The sequence below is a fragment of the Ranitomeya imitator genome, chromosome 1, assembly GCF_032444005.1.
Source record: "Ranitomeya imitator isolate aRanImi1 chromosome 1, aRanImi1.pri, whole genome shotgun sequence".
NCBI classification, from domain to species: Eukaryota; Metazoa; Chordata; class Amphibia; order Anura; family Dendrobatidae; genus Ranitomeya; species Ranitomeya imitator.
Genome location: NC_091282.1, coordinates 30,368,572 through 30,385,703, shown reverse-complemented (window position 1 = coordinate 30,385,703; position 17,132 = coordinate 30,368,572). Strand labels below are relative to the sequence as shown.

The following is a 17,132-nucleotide window of genomic DNA, read 5'->3' as shown; positions in this document are numbered from 1 at the left end:
TTGGGACCCCGATCTCTCAGACATTTATGGGGATATCCCTCCAGTAAAATTCTCACTGTACCTCCTACTTCTGGAGCCAACACTTTAGCAGCACGGTCGTCGCTTGACGGCGCGATCTTTTGGAAATAAGGGGTTTCCTTTACCTAAAATAAAAAATAACCCCCCAAAAATCCCAATCAGCGTGGATGTCACCGGGAATCCGTCCGGAGCGGCGGATGAGACGTCTCCTTTACCTGGAACATGTCGTTTATATCCATGGGCAGAGCGAGGCCGATGTAATCCTCCGAGCTGCCGTACGCCGCGTTGGACACCATGGAGCGGACAGACGACGAGCGCTGCAGCGAGTTCTGGGTTATTGGACTCAATAAGTCTTCTTTATCCAGAGAGGCGTAGCTCAGTGCCTTCATGAACCTGCGGGGGGGAAGGTCACACGTCAGCCGCACCAACGGAGAAGCCAAAATAAATGAGCCAACAGGACAAGCCGGAGCAAATACGCTGCCATGATGAGTGTCCAGCTCCTGCCCACAGGAACGTCATTATTTAGTGGGTCGTACACGAGGGTGTGGGGACAGCCGGGGTCGAACTGACACTTATACTGGCAGCCAGCACCGGTCACAATAAAGCACAAAAAAGCAGTGTGCGAGAGGAGGGGGTGTGCTACAGCCGATGGGGCATGAGAGGAAGAGGCGCGCTACTGCGCGAGAGGAGGGGGCACGCTAAGTCCGATACTGCGCGAGAGGAGGAGGTGCGCAACGGCGCGAGAGGAGGGAACGCGCTACAATCCATGGGGCGTGAGAGGAAGAGGCGCGCTACTGCGCGAGAGGAGGAGACACGCTACGGCCGATACTGCACGAGAGGAGGGGGTGCGCAACGGCGTGAGAGGAGGGAACGCGCTACAATCCATGGGGCGTGAGAGGAAGAGGCGCGCTACTGCGCGAGAGGAGGGGGCACGCTACGTCCGATACTGCACGAGGAGGGGGTGCGCAACGGCGCGAGAGGAGGGAACGCGCTACAATCCATGGGGCGTGAGAGGAAGAGGCGCGCTACTGTGCGAGAGGAGGGGACACGCTACGTCCGATACTGCGCGAGGAGGGGGCGTGCTACAGCACGAGAGGAAGAGGCGCAGTACAGTCGACACGGCGCAAGAGGAGGGGGCGCACTGCGGCACGAGAGGAGGGGGCATGCTACAGCGCGAGAGGAGGGGACATGCTATGGTCGACACGGTGCGAAAGTAGGGGGGCGCGCAATCGCGCGAGAGTAGGGGGTGCGCTGCGGCGCAAGAGGAGGGAGCATGCTACAGCGCGAAAGGGGGCGTGCTATAGTCGACAGCGCGAGGAGAGGGCGCGCTGCGGCGCGAGAGGAGGGGGCATGCTGCGGCGCGAGAGGAGGTGGCGTGCTACAGCGCGAGAGGGGGCGTGCTATGGTCGACAGCGCGAGAGATGGGGGCGTGCTACAGCGCGAGAGGAGGGGGAGTGCTACGGTCGACCGTGCGAGAGATGGGGGCGTGCTATAGCACGAGAGGAGGGGGTGTGCTACGGTCGACCGTGCGAGAGATGGGGGCGTGCTACAGCGCGAGAGGAGGGGGTGTGCTACGGTCGACAGCGCGAGAGGAGAAGGCGCGCAACTGCACGAGCGGAGGGGGCATGCTACGGTCGACACGGCGCAAGATGAGGGGGTGCGCAGCGGCTCGAGCGGAGGGGGTGTGCTACAGTCGACAGTGCAAGATGAGGGAGCGCGCTGCGGCGCGAGCGGAGGGGGTGTGCTACGGTCGACACGGCGCGAGAGGAGAGGGAGAGTCACGGCGCGCTTTCTTTCTCTTATTTATATGCACGTAATTTGGCTGAAAATAATTTTTGTAATTTATTTCTGTAAACGTTGCACCATTCGCCTTCCGAGCCTCTGGTACATTATAACTGGGTGCAGGAAGGGGAGACGGGGAATTTGTCAGTGAACTCCTTCTGAAGGTGTAAAGGGAGGGTTTGCAAGTTTATCTGTTTTTTTAACTCCTTTTAGCTAACTGATTACACAGGCTTTTGGTTTCCCTGCACACTCAAACTGTGAAACATTTTTAATGAAACAAAATTATAAAAAAAAAAAAAGGTTGACCCCAAATACATGCATTTAAATAATAATAAAAAAAAAATCTTAAGATGTGAGCAACTTCTTTAACGCTTCATAAGTCAGGAGTGGTGGTAATAAGGATGTGGGCCGGAAGGAAAAGAAAAGGAGTCAATGTTGACAATCAGAACATGTCACCCGTTAGGCCTACATGTACCTGTTCAGAAGAGCCCTGGAGAACTCTGATCATTCAGTCTCTCCTGCAATATACAGTACAGACCAAAAGTTTGGACACACGTCATTTAAAGATTTTTTTTGTATTTTCACCAAGAATGGTTTTCACTTCACAGGTGTGCCCTGTCAGGTTTCATATGTGGGATTTCTTGCCTTATAAATGGGGTTAGGACCATCAGTTGTGTTGAGCAGAAGTCTGGTGGATACACAGCTGATAGTCCTACTGAATAGACTGTTAGAATTTGTATTATGGCAAGAATAAAGCAGCTAAGTAAAGAAAAATGAGTGGCCATCATTACTTTAAGAAATGAAGGTCAGTCAGTCCGAAAAATTGGGCAAACTTCGAAAGTGTCCCCAATTGCAGTTGCAAAAACCATCAAGCACTACAAAGAAACTGGCTCACATGAGGACCGCCCCAGGAAAGGAAGACCAAGAGTCACCTCTGCTTCTGAGGATAAGTTTATCCGAGTCACCAGCCTCAGAAATCGCAGGTTAACAGCAGCTCAGATTAGAGACCAGGTCAATGCCACACAGAGTTCTAGCAGCAGACACATCTCTACAACAACTGTTAAGAGGAGACTTTGTGCAGCAGGCCTTCATGGTAAAATAGCTGCTAGGAAACCACTGCTAAGGACAGGCAACAAGCAGAAGAGACTTGTTTGGGCTAAAGAACACAAGGAACGGACATTAGACCAGTGGAAATCTGTGCTTTGTTCTGATGAGTCCAAATTTGAGATCTTTGGATCCAACCACCGTCTCTTTGTGCGACGCAGAAAAGGTGAACGGATGGACTCTACATGCCTGGTTCCCACCGTGAAGCATGGAGGAGGTGTGATGGTGTGGGGGTGCTTTGCTGGTGACACTGTTGGGGATTTATTCAAAATTGAAGGCATACTGAACCAGCATGGCTACCACAGCATCTTGCAGCGGCATGCTATTCCATCCGGTTTGCGTTTAGTTGGACCATCATTTATTTTTCAACAGGACAATGACCCCAAACACACCTCCAGGCTGCGTAAGGGCTATTTGACCAAGAAGGAGAGTGATGGGTGCTACGCCAGATGACCTGGCCTCCACAGTCACCAGACCTGAACCCAATCGAGATGGTTTGGGGTGAGCTGGACCGCAGAGTGAAGGCAAAAGGGCCAACAAGTGCTAAGCATCTCTGGGAACTCCTTCAAGATTGTTGGAAGACCATTCCCGGTGACTACCTCTTGAAGCTCATCAAGAGAATGCCAAGAGTGTGCAAAGCAGTGATCAAAGCAAAAGGTGGCTACTGTGAAGAACCTAGAATATAAGACATAATTTCAGTTGTTTCACACGTTTTTCTTGAGTATATAATTCCACATGTGTTAATTCATAGTTTTGATGCCTTCAGTGCGAATGTACAATTTTCGTAGTCATGAAAATACAGAAAAATCTTTAAATGAGAAGGTGTGTCCAAACTTTTGGTCTGTACTGTATGCGTAACCAAACCTGCAAACAATAGACTGATAACTCTGCCAAAGACAGCACCACAACTGGCAATAAGTAGTATTACATCTCAGATCCACTTATGTAAACAAGACTCAGCACCAATAACCCACATATCAAGTGTGATATTGCTTTTGGAAGAAAGCAGCACTAAGAGAAGCTCCATGTATACAGAGATACATGATAAGATCCTGTCTGCAGCCACCAATAGGGGGAGCTCCCTGTATACAGAGATACATGATAAGATCCTGTCTGCAGCCACCACTAGGGGGAGCTCCCTGTATACAGAGATACATGATAAGATCCTGTCTGCAGCCACCACTAGGGGGAGCTCCCTGTATACAGAGATACATTAAGATCCTGTCTGCAGTCACCACTAGGGGGAGCTCCCTGTATACAGAGATACATTAAGATCCTGTCTGCAGTCACCACTAGGGGGAGCTCCCTGTATACAGAGATACATGATAAGATCCTGTCTGCAGCCACCACTAGGGGGAGCTCCCTGTATACAGAGATACATGATAAGATCCTGTCTGCAGTCACCACTAGGGGGAGCTCCCTGTATACAGAGATACATTAAGATCCTGTCTGCAGTCACCACTAGGGGGAGCTCCCTGTATACAGAGATACATGATAAGATCCTGTCTGCAGCCACCACTAGGGGGAGCTCCCTGTATACAGAGATACATGATAAGATTCTGTCTGCAGTCACCACTAGGGGGAGCTCCCTGTATACAGAGATACATGATAAGATCCTGTCTGCAGTCACCACTAGGGGGAGCTCCCTGTATACAGAGACATGATAAGATCCTGTCTGCAGCCACCACTAGGGGGAGCTCCCTGTATACAGAGATACATGATAAGATCCTGTCTGCAGCCACCACTAGGGGGAGCTCCCTGTATACAGAGATACATGATAAGATCCTGTCTGCAGCCACCACTAGGGGGAGCTCCCTGTATACAGAGATACATGATAAGATCCTGTCTGCAGCCACCACTAGGGGGAGCTCCCGGTATACAGAGATACATGATAAGATCCTGTCTGCAGCCACCACTAGGGGGAGCTCCCTGTATACAGAGATACATAAGATCCTGTCTGCAGCCACCACTAGGGGGAGCTCCCTGTATACAGAGATACATGATAAGATCCTGTCTGCAGCCACCACTAGGGGGAGCTCCCTGTATACAGAGACATGATAAGATCCTGTCTGCAGCCACCACTAGGGGGAGCTCCCTGTATACAGAGATACATGATAAGATCCTGTCTGCAGCCACCACTAGGGGGAGCTCCCTGTATACAGAGATACATGATAAGATCCTGTCTGCAGTCACCACTAGGGGGAGCTCCCTGTATACAGAGATACATGATAAGATCCTGTCTGCAGCCACCACTAGGGGGAGCTCCCTGTATACAGAGATACATGATAAGATCCTGTCTGCAGCCACCACCAGGGGGAGCTCCCTGTATACAGAGATACATGATAAGATCCTGTCTGCAGCCACCACTAGGGGGAGCTCCCTGTATACAGAGATACATGATAAGATCCTGTCTGCAGTCACCACTAGGGGGAGCTCCCTGTATACAGAGATACATGATAAGATCCTGTCTGCAGCCACCACTAGGGGGAGCTCCCGGTATACAGAGATACATGATAAGATCCTGTCTGCAGCCACCACTAGGGGGAGCTCCCTGTATACAGAGATACATGATAAGATCCTGTCTGCAGCCACCACTAGGGGGAGCTCCCTGTATACAGAGACATGATAAGATCCTGTCTGCAGCCACCACTAGGGGGAGCTCCCTGTATACAGAGATACATGATAAGATCCTGTCTGCAGCCACCACTAGGGGGAGCTCCCGGTATACAGAGATACATGATAAGATCCTGTCTGCAGCCACCACTAGGGGGAGCTCCCTGTATACAGAGATACATGATAAGATCCTGTCTGCAGCCACCACTAGGGGGAGCTCCCTGTATACAGAGACATGATAAGATCCTGTCTGCAGCCACCACTAGGGGGAGCTCCCTGTATACAGAGATACATGATAAGATCCTGTCTGCAGCCACCACTAGGGGGAGCTCCCTGTATACAGAGATACATGATAAGATCCTGTCTGCAGCCACCACTAGGGGGAGCTCCCTGTATACAGAGATACATGATAAGATCCTGTCTGCAGCCACCACTAGGGGGAGCTCCCTGTATACAGAGACATGATAAGATCCTGTCTGCAGCCACCACTAGGGGGAGCTCCCTGTATACAGAGATACATGATAAGATCCTGTCTGCAGCCACCACTAGGGGGAGCTCCCTGTATACAGAGATACATGATAAGATCCTGTCTGCAGCCACCACTAGGGGGAGCTCCCGGTATACAGAGATACATGATAAGATCCTGTCTGCAGCCACCACTAGGGGGAGCTCCCTGTATACAGAGATACATGATAAGATCCTGTCTGCAGCCACCACTAGGGGGAGCTCCCTGTATACAGAGATACATGATAAGATCCTGTCTGCAGCCACCACTAGGGGGAGCTCCCGGTATACAGAGATACATGATAAGATCCTGTCTGCAGTCACCACTAGGGGGAGCTCCCTGTATACAGAGATACATGATAAGATCCTGTCTGCAGCCACCACTAGGGGGAGCTCCCTGTATACAGAGATACATGATAAGATCCTGTCTGCAGTCACCACTAGGGGGAACTCCCTGTATACAGATACGTGATAAGGTCCTCTCTCCAGCCACCACTAGGGGGTGCTCCCTGTATACAGAGATACATGATAAGATTCTGTCTGCAGCCACCACTAGGGGGCTGTATAAATCTGTATGTAGTGAGCTCCCCCTAGTGGTGGCTGTATAAATCTGTTTATAGTGAGCTCCCCCCTAGTGGTGACTGTATAAATCTGTATGTAGTGAGCTCCCCCTAGTGGCGGCTGTATAAATCTGTATGTAGTGAGCTTCCCCTAGTGGTGGCTGTATAGATCTGAATGTTGTGAGCTGCTCCTAGTGGTGACTGTATTGATCTGTATGCAGTGAGCTCCCTCTAGTGGTGACTGTATAAATCTGTATGTAGTGATCTCCCTCTAGTGGTGACTGTATAAATCTGTATATAGTGAGCTCCCCCTAGTGGTGACTGTATAAATCTGTATGTAGTGAGCTCCTCCTAGTGGTGGCTGAATAAATCTATATGTAGTGAGCTCCTCCTAGTGGTGGCTGTATAGATCTGTTTATAATGAGCTCCCCCCTAGTGGTGGCTGTATAGATCGGTATGCAGTGAGCTCCTCCTAGTGGTGGCTGTATAATCTGTATGTAGTGAGCTCCCCCTAGTGGTGACTGTATAAATCTGTATGTAGTGAGCTCCTCCTAGTGGTAGCTGTATAATCTGTATGTAGTGAACTCCCCATAGTGGTGGCTGTATAAATCTATTTATAGTGAGCTCCCCCTAGTGGTGGCTGTATAGATCTATTTATAGTGAGCTCCCCCTAGTGGTGGCTGTATAGATCTATTTATAGTGAGCTCCCCCTAGTGGTGGATGTATAAATCTGTATGCAGTGAGCTCCTCCTAGTGGTGGCTGTATAATCTGTATGTAGTGAGCTCCCCCTAGTGGTGGCTGTATAAATCTATATGTAGTGAGCTCCCCCTAGTGGTGGCTGTATAGATCGGTATGTAGTGAGCTCCCCCTAGTGGTGGCTGTATAAATCTGTATGCAGTGAGCTCCTCCTAGTGGTGGCTGTATAATCTGTATATAGTGAGCTCCCTCTAGTGGTGGCTGTATAATCTGTATGTAGTGAGCTCCCCCTAGTGGTGGCTGTATAAATCTATATGTAGCGAGCTCCCCCTAGTGGTGGCTGTATAGATCGGTATGTAGTGAGCTCCTCCTAGTGGTGGCTGTATAAATCTGTATGCAGTGAGCTCCTCCTAGTGGTGGCTGTATAATCTATATGTAGTGAGCTCCCCCTAGTGGTGACTGTATAAATCTGTATGTAGTGAGCTCCTCCTAGTGGTGACTGTATAATCTGTATGTAGTGAACTCCCCATAGTGGTGGCTGTATAAATCTATATGTAGTGAGCTCCTCCTAGTGGTGGCTGTATAGATCTATTTATAGTGAGCTCCCCCTAGTGGTGGCTGTATAATCTGTATGTAGTGAACTCCCCATAGTGGTGGCTGTATAAATCTATATGTAGTGAGCTCCCCCTAGTGGTGGCTGTATAGATCTATTTATAGTGAGCTCCCCCTAGTGGTGGCTGTATAGATCGGTATGCAGTGAGCTCCCTCTAGTGGTGGCTGTATAAATCTGTATATAGTGAGCTCCTCCTAGTGGTGACTGTATAAATCTGTATGTAGTGAGCTCCTCCTAGTGGTGACTGTATAATCTGTATGTAGTGAACTCCCCATAGTGGTGGCTGTATAAATCTATATGTAGTGAGCTCCTCCTAGTGGTGGCTGTATAGATCTATTTATAGTGAGCTCCCCCTAGTGGTGGCTGTACAGATATAGTATTTGCTGTGTACCTGCTGGAGGTCAGCCTGGAGTCCAAGCTTCCTGTTTTCATGGTTATAGTATCAGTGAAGAGAACGTCTTTTGCCGGTGAAGCCAAAGCATCGGAATGGGACAGGGAGGGATGCATCCGCTGCTGCTGGAGTCGCTTCAGTGTCGCGTAGCCGAAAGCGTCCCGAGAACTGGTGTAGGTGAAGTGATAATCCGCCAAAGTCTTAATGGCAGCCATAGAAGGAGCCTTCAGTGACTGCGCCCTACGAGGGAGCGTGTGTGAGGACCCCGGAGGGACCAAGGACACGGAGTTGGACTTGGAGAGGGGCAGGTGGTTGGGGTGCAGCATGGCGGGCAGGTTGGTCTTGACGGTTTTGGTGCTGATGACGGTGCTCAGGCTCCCGCAGTCCGTGTCCATGTTTGTAGTGTCGATCCCCACGGTCTCGCGGGACGGGCTGGAGCTCATGGAGCTGATGCCGCTAGTCGTGGTGTCCGTGTTGAAGCTGAGGCTGCGGCTCTTGAAGTGTGTGGTGGTGGAGCTGTCGCCGATCAGCCGCTCCCTGCTGGCGTGGTCCCGGTGGTTCTCGCTCCCTAAGCTTTTGGGGAGCTTGAGGTCGTTCTCGGTAATGCTGGGCGTGCTGCCGTTGTCTTCCACGTGTTTGCTCACCGAGGTGTCCAGGCGATTGGTGTTTATTCTGGGAACCTTGAAGACGGATCCTAAACTGTCCATAGAGGGGAACTCCGAGTCCGACCACGGCTCGGTCACCGTCCTGTTCCGCCTCAGATCACGCAGCTTACTGGTTTTGGGGTCGCTGCTACTGCTGCTGCGGAACTTCTTACTTGGCAGAGTCAAGGAGTTTAGAAATCGGTTTTTCACGAACTTGCTTTGGGCCAGGAGGGTGAAGGGGCTGCGATCTTTGTCCTTTAAGGGTTTGTCGAAGAAGGTCTGCTCGTGGTCGTCGTACAGGAAGAAGGGGCCGGGGGAGGAATTGCCGCAGGGGTCGTCCTCTATGATGAACATGCCTGGAAGGAAAGGAAGAGGTCACACAAGATAAAAACCAGGCATGAATTATATGGAGGCCACGGCTTTCCTCCAGGAACAGCACCGCACCAGTCTGCAGGCTCCGCTCCATTCACTTCAATGGACGTGCAACACAACTCAAGAACGGGTGGTGGTGCTGTTTCTGTAAGCCGCCGTGTGTGTAATACTGAAAAACTACAACTTTTCCCAGGAAAAACAAGCCCCTAGAAGGCTATGGAGAAAAACAAGGTTATGGCTCTGGGCAGGAGGGGATCAAAAGAAAATCTCGAGGCATCAAACAATGGCGGCTCTCACTGGGCAGCGCAGATTCGCTCTCGCTGTTGTGCCGGGAGCTGGTGGACTCCGAGTTCAGGCTGAGGGTGCTGGGGATGGAGCACAGCTCGTGGCACAGCTGCTCCATGTCGTCAGGGACCACCGGCCACGGATGTCTTCTGCTGTGCCGCACCGTGTCCCAGTTGTGCTGCTTCAGGATGTCGCATCCTGGCTTGGTTTTGGAAAGTAATCCGAGGACGTAGGCGCAGGTTCTGGAGAAACACAAAGGGACGGATGTAACAAAAGGAGGCCAGAGAAGGAAGCAAGAAAAGGAGGCCAGGGAAGGAGGAGACCAGAGAAGGAGGAGACCAGAGAAGGAGGCCAGGGAAGGAGACCAGAAAAGGAGGAGACCAGAGGAGAAGGCCAGGGAAAGAGACCAGAGAAGGAGGAGACCAGAGGAGGAGGAGGAGACCAGAGGAGGAGGAGGAGACCAGAGAAGGAGGAGACCAGAGAAGGAGGCCAGGGAAGGAGACCAGAAAAGGAGGAGACCAGAGGAGAAGGCCAGGGAAAGAGACCAGAGAAGGAGGAGACCAGAGGAGGAGGAGGAGACCAGAGGAGGAGGAGGAGACCAGAGGAGGAGGAGGAGACCAGAGAAGGAGGAGACCAGAGAAGGAGGAGGAGACCAGAGAAGGAGGAGACCAGAGAAGGAGGCCAGGGAAGGAGACCAGAGGAGAAGGCCAGGGAAAGATGAGACCAGAAAAGGAGGAGACCAGAGGAGAAGGCCAGGGAAAGAGACCAGAGAAGGAGGAGACCAGAGAAGGAGGAGACCAGAGGAGGAGGAGGAGACCAGAGGAGGAGGAGGAGACCAGAGGAGGAGGAGGAGACCAGAGGAGGAGGAGGAGACCAGAGGAGGAGGAGGAGACCAGAGAAGGAGGAGACCAGAGAAGGAGGAGACCAGAGAAGGAGGAGACCAGAGAAGGAGGCCAGGGAAGGAGACCAGAGGAGAAGGCCAGGGAAGGAGGAGACCAGGGAAGGAGGAGACCAGAGAAGGAGGAGACCAGAGAAGGAGGCCAGGGAAGGAGACCAGAAAAGGAGGAGACCAGAGGAGAAGGCCAGGGAAAGAGACCAGAGAAGGAGGAGACCAGAGAAGGAGGAGACCAGAGGAGGAGGAGGAGACCAGAGGAGGAGGAGGAGACCAGAGGAGGAGGAGGAGGAGACCAGAGAAGGAGGAGACCAGAGAAGGAGGCCAGGGAAGGAGACCAGAGGAGAAGGCCAGGGAAAGATGAGACCAGAAAAGGAGGAGACCAGAGGAGAAGGCCAGGGAAAGAGACCAGAGGAGGAGGAGGAGGAGACCAGAGGAGGAGGAGGAGGAGACCAGAGGAGGAGGAGGAGGAGACCAGAGGAGGAGGAGGAGGAGACCAGAGGAGGAGGAGACCAGAGGAGGAGGAGACCAGAGGAGGAGGAGACCAGAGGAGGAGGAGACCAGAGGAGGAGGAGACCAGAGGAGGAGGAGACCAGAGAAGGAGGAGACCAGAGAAGGAGGAGACCAGAGGAGAAGGCCAGGGAAAGAGGCCAGGGATGGATGAGACCAGAGAAGGAGGCCAGAGAAGGAGGCCAGAGAAGGAGACCAGAGGAGAAGGCCAGGGAAAGAGGCCAGGGAAGGAGGAGACCAGAAAAGGAAGAGACCAGAGAAGGAGGCCAGGGAAGGAGACCAGAGGAGAAGGCCAGGGGAGGAGAAGGCCAGGGAAGGAGGAGACCAGGGAAGGAGGAGACCAGGGAAGGAGGAGACCAGAGAAGGAGGCCATGGAAAGAGGCCAGGGAAGGAGGCCAGGGAAGAAGGCCAGGGAAGAAGGCCAGGGAAGAAGGCCAGAGGAGGAGGCAAGGGAAGAAGGCCAGAGGAGGAGGCAAGAGAAGACCAGGGAAGGAGGCAAGGGAAGGAGGCCAGGGAAGAAGGCCAGAGGAGGAGGCAAGAGAAGACAAGGGAAGGAGGAAGTCCGTGATATCTGGACCCAACATAATACAAATATATAACAGCTCTAGATGTATGCAATGCTAGTGGCTACAACCGCCACTAAAGGGGCCAAGTGTGCACTGCTGTGGTCAGCCACTAGAAGGGGCTAACTGCATATTGATAGTACTTACAATGGCCACTAGTGGGGGCACTCTGCATATTGTTGGTGCCTGAACCAACCAGTAGAGGGAGCTGACTGTCTAGTTAGGAGAGTACAGTGAGCTCCCCCTAGTGGCGGCTTTTGGAAGCCAGAATGTAATTAACCATAAATTGTGTCATGTGACTAACATTGAGCATTTTGCAGCAGTTTGATCACTTTACGGTCCCACTGACAGACCTGTAATAATAACTTAGTTTCTGGGCCTTGTCTTACCCTCGAATAGAGAGCACCTCGCAGTGCTGAGCCAGTGCAATGATATCCGGAATCACATTTTCTTCTTGAAGTAAGTTAAGACCCCAGTTAGAGGAACCAATGTTACCCTGCAAACAAACAAGCCATAAATCGACCCCATATTAAGAACGGAACTTCCTGTTTCCCTCCCCCTGCATAAGGCGCTATTCGTACCAGGGACCACAGAGCCGCCTTCAGCTGTTTGATTCCTTCCCAGTTATCCAACGACGGAGATCGCACCGTGTAACTGAGATCCGGAACAACATTCTGCAAAGTAAAACATTTATAAAATTAAATTAATAAAAAAAAATCTAAAAAAATAAAATCATTAAATAAAAGCTAATATTTAACATATAATTTAAAAATCACAAACCAAAAAATGTATATTAATAAAATAAAATGGCCCTAACAATAAAATAATATTCAAATATTAATATATATTATATATATTAATATATATTATATATATATATATATATATATATATATATATATATATATATATATATATATAAAAATTTAAAATAGGTGTAATTAAAAATCACAGAAAATAAGGACAATAAATTAAATACTTAATAAAATAGCTTGACTTTTACCAAGTAACATGTAAATATGGCGAAAATACAAAAAAATTAAACTAACATAAAAATAATGTATGTTAATAAAAAAATATATCAAAACTAAAAATCATATAGCAAAATAAAGAATGAAATAATAAAAGAGGTTAAATTATAAATGATACTAAAATAAAGGCCTAAACATAAAACACTATCAAAATATACCAAGTTAATATTATATAAATATAGCAAAAATATTAAAAAAAAAAAAAAAAAGAAAGTGAATATAACAAAAATATGTATTCCTCTAAAAAACAAACTAAAAAACAAATAAAATAAAATCTAAAATAAAATACATATAAAACAAAAATTAAAAAAATAGGCTAAAAAAATTCATAAAATAAAAACCTTTAAAAAATCCATAATACTAGAAATATAAAAAAATTCATTAAATAAAAAAAAAATTGCATCAAATAATAACAGAGAGGATAAAAATCTAAAATAAATACGAAAAATAAAATATAAAAAATAAACCAAAAAGGTATTTAAAAGAAAAATTAATATGAAAACAACAACAACAAAAAAAAAAGTAGACTATAAAAACAACAAAAATAAGAAAAAAAAAAAAAGTAGAATATAATCTGTTGCATCCGGGTGCTTTTTATGGCAACGATCACGTTTTCTCACCTGGACTTCCAGAAGCTGGCAGCCGGTTTTGTGATGCACCAGTTGCCCATAGAGGTGAACGGGCAAATAGACGTACGGACGCATCACTCTGTGAAGGAAACAAGCGCACGTGTGAGAGTGATCAGTGAGTGGACGCCCCTCGCAGTGTGATGTATTGGGGGGGAAGCTGCCGTTACCGTTGATTACTGCGGCGGACGTAGTTGTCGCCGTCCACGGGCTTGCGGTAGGTGGTCAGAGCCTCGTTCAGCTGCTCTTCAATCAGATCAACGTATTTTAAATTATACTCCTAAAAATGAAGTTGAACAATAAGCGCCGCAATCGTCCAAGAGGAGAAGTCCCCGCCTTGTTGGCTAACTAGCATGACCGCGCACGCACCTTCTGCCACTTCTCCAGCTCCTTCGTTACGTAGCCCCTTTCATTCAGATAGGAAAACCCCTTTGGAATCGAGAGGAACCTGCAACGTGAAGGACAGATAAGTAATAAAGGCGCGGACCCCCGTGGGGAAACGCTACGTAGGGGGTGAGCGCTCCTACCGCAGGAGGAGGAGCAGCCCCTTGTCTCCGAGGTGAGAGAGAGCCGGCTTCATCTGGATGAGAGCGTGGAGATTAGCCTAGAGGAAAAGAAGAGATGGTCAGAGACTGACGGACATGAATATCTCATCCACAGGTGACAATCAAGTATCAAAGGGGTATTCCCATCGTCAAGATCCTATCCCAATATGTAGCAGGTGCAATCATAATAATAATAACAGCAAATTCCTCCAATTAGAAATGTAGTATAGTTCTTCTGATTACCTATATCACTTACTCCATGTGCAGTAGCTCAGGTATCCATGGTTACGACCACAAACAACGAACTGCCACTGAGTGGTCGTAATCCTGGATATCCAAGGTACTGCAATGCCTTGTACATGGGGGCAAGCAGCATAGCGAATCAGAAGAACTATACTACATTTCTTAGTGAAACTATTTCCTAATAATATTATTACTACATCTACTACATATTGGGATAAAATCTTGGAGATGGGAATACGGCTTTATTTTTCTTCCTTCCCTTCCTCCAACAGCCATAGTTTTTTTTTTTGTTGCTAATTTTTCCATCCTTACAGTCGTACGATGGCTCGTTTTATTGCGTGACCCATTTGTAGTTTTGAACGACACCGATCATTTGTACGATCTAATGTCGTGAAAAAAAAAACAAGAAAAAAAAATTCCAAATGGAATGAAATGATTAAAAAAAAAAAAAAATTACAATTCTGCCTTTTATTTTTTTGCCATTCATTGTGCGATAATGCTATTCTCAAGGTCACTACTGTTATGGCAAAATATCAAACTGGCACAGCTTTTTTTTTTTTTTGTAAACTGCTGAAAAAAATAAAAATAAAATTGGAAATTTGTATTTTAAAAATAAAATAAAATAAATAATTAAATATTTGTATTAATATTTTATTATATTTAATAAACAAAATATTTCTTATTTATAACGTTTTGATACTTTTGCAATGCAATTTTTTGTCTGCAGTTGCCGTGACCGAAAAACAGCTGAGTGTGTGTGTGTGTGTGTGTGTGTGTGTGTGTGTGTGTGTGTTCTTTACTTTTAATTAAGGAAGAAAATGGGCTGATTCTAATTTTTATATATGTTTTTTTGTTAGTCCCCTTAGGGAACTTGAACCTGCGATCGACCGATTGCTTATAGTATATGAAATCAGATGAAACCCCAACCAGCAGTGGAGACTCACTATTAGACCTGGGGATGGTGAGTACAGCAACATTTCCTGAAAGGGGACAATCCCTTTAAAACTCTTAAAGGGCTCACCTTATCTTCACAAGCCTCATCCAGAACGTCCAGGGCTTCTGTGGAGATATTCTTGTTTTTGTCGTGCAGCTGCGTCACCAATAGTTCGATCCCCCAGTTGCTGAAGAACTCCACGTTGGCTCTTAGGAGAACCCTCAGGTGCTTTGTGGCGTAAAGACGACAACTCTGCAAAAAGGGGACACAAAAAAAAAAAAGAGTAAAAATGATTAATGAAAGCAGATTTCTGGGTATTTTGCTGCGGATTCCTGCAGAAAACGTGATCACTAAAATGATGCAAAAAAAAAAAAAATCCACTTTACAAGTAATGATGATTAGCAGCAGCAGCAGCAGCTCCGCAGCAAGGCTGGCGGCTCCGGGAACAGCGGCGCTCATCACTTACGTCCGGAGAGGCGGTCAGGGTTTTGGAGAGAATGACCCTGGCGAGTCCGTCCCGGCTGTAATCCAAACTGGACACCGCCAACTTCAATAAGTGGTCTTGGTTTTTCAGCGAGCAAAGATTTAGGAGACTGTAAAATAAAATAATGACAGGAGGATTTACACACAGGAATGTCCAGGAAATTAATTCAAACACCTAGAAAGAGTGTCAATCAGGAGAAGAAAGAGGGGCAGGAGGAGGAGGAAGAGGGGCAGGAGGAGGAGGAGGAGGAGGAAGAGGGGCAGGAGGAGGAGGAAGAGGGGCAGGAGGAGGAGGAGGAGGAGGAAGAGGGGCAGGAGGAGGAGGAGGAAGAGGGGGTGGAAGAGGGGCAGGAGGAGGAGGAGGAAGAGGGGGTGGAAGAGGGGCAGGAGGAGGAGGAGGAGGAGGAAGAGGGGGTGGAAGAGGGGCAGGAGGAGGAGGGGGTGGAAGAGGGGCAGGAGGAGGAGGAGAGGGTGGAAGAGGGGCAGGAGGAGGAAGAGGGGCAGGAGGAGGAGGAGAGGGTGGAAGAGGGGCAGGAGGAGGAAGAGGGGCAGGAGGAGGAGGAGAGGGTGGAAGAGGGGCAGGAGGAGGAAGAGGGGCAGGAGGAGGAGGAGGGGGTGGAAGAGGGGCAGGAGGAGGGGGTGGAAGAGGGGCAGGAGGAGGAAGAGGGGCAGGAGGAGGAGGAGGGGGTGGAAGAGGGGCAGGAGGAGGAGGGGGTGGAAGAGGGGCAGGAGGAGGAGGGGGTGGAAGAGGGGCAGGAGGAGGAGGAGAGGGTGGAAGAGGGGCAGGAGGAGGAAGAGGGGCAGGAGGAGGAGGAGAGGGTGGAAGAGGGGCAGGAGGAGGAAGAGGGGCAGGAGGAGGAGGAGAGGGTGGAAGAGGGGCAGGAGGAGGAAGAGGGGCAGGAGGAGGAGGAGGGGGTGGAAGAGGGGCAGGAGGAGGGGGTGGAAGAGGGGCAGGAGGAGGAAGAGGGGCAGGAGGAGGAGGAGGGGGTGGAAGAGGGGCAGGAGGAGGAGGTGGAAGAGGGGCAGGAGGAGGGGGTGGAAGAGGGGCAGGAGGAGGAGGAGAGGGTGGAAGAGGGGCAGGAGGAGGAAGAGGGGCAGGAGGAGGAAGAGGGGCAGGAGGAGGAGGAGGGGGTGGAAGAGGGGCAGGAGGAGGAGGTGGAAGAGGGGCAGGATGAGGAGGAGAGGGTGGAAGAGGGGCAGGAGGAGGAAGAGGGGCAGGAGGAGGAGGAGGGGGTGGAAGAGGGGCAGGAGGAGGGGGTGGAAGAGGGGCAGGAGGAGGAAGAGGGGCAGGAGGAGGAGGAGGGGGTGGAAGAGGGGCAGGAGGAGGAGGTGGAAGAGGGGCAGGATGAGGAGGAGAGGGTGGAAGAGGGGCAGGAGGAGGAAGAGGGGCAGGAGGAGGAGGAGGGGGTGGAAGAGGGGCAGGAGGAGGAGGAGGGGGTGGAAGAGGGGCAGGAGGAGGGGGTTGAAGAGGGGCAGGAGGAGGGGGTGGAAGAGGGGCAGGAGTAGGAGGAGGGGGCGGAAGAGGGGCAGGAGGAGGAGGGGGTTTCCTGACTGTTCTGGCTGCTGGCATATCTTTTTTTTTTTTCTTGGGGGGGGGGGGAAGAGGGAAGTGTTTTCTCTTGATTTTTGTTATATGTTTAAAAAGTAAAAACGGTAGCAAAATGCCCCCCCCCCCCCCAAAAAAAAAAAAAAAAAAAAAAAAAAACAAACAAAAAAAACCAT

The 17,132-nt window shown here is 49.6% G+C and overlaps 1 protein-coding gene across 2 annotated transcripts in view; it reads right to left on the bottom strand.

Moving 5' to 3' along the window:
* The window catches only part of RICTOR (RPTOR independent companion of MTOR complex 2), a 94,773-nt gene that overhangs the window by 13,573 nt on the left and 64,068 nt on the right, over nt 1-17,132 (bottom strand). For both annotated transcript variants that reach the window (XM_069745924.1, XM_069745925.1), the window contains exons 22-33: nt 15,394-15,520; nt 15,015-15,179; nt 13,733-13,809; nt 13,575-13,653; nt 13,376-13,485; nt 13,200-13,287; nt 12,130-12,222; nt 11,938-12,044; nt 9,596-9,825; nt 8,283-9,282; nt 234-411; nt 62-143 (exon numbers count right to left, since the gene is read on the bottom strand). In XM_069745924.1, the coding sequence (XP_069602025.1) occupies nt 62-143; nt 234-411; nt 8,283-9,282; nt 9,596-9,825; nt 11,938-12,044; nt 12,130-12,222; nt 13,200-13,287; nt 13,376-13,485; nt 13,575-13,653; nt 13,733-13,809; nt 15,015-15,179; nt 15,394-15,520 (2,336 nt within the window). The remainder of the gene's footprint in view (nt 1-61; nt 144-233; nt 412-8,282; nt 9,283-9,595; nt 9,826-11,937; nt 12,045-12,129; nt 12,223-13,199; nt 13,288-13,375; nt 13,486-13,574; nt 13,654-13,732; nt 13,810-15,014; nt 15,180-15,393; nt 15,521-17,132) is intronic.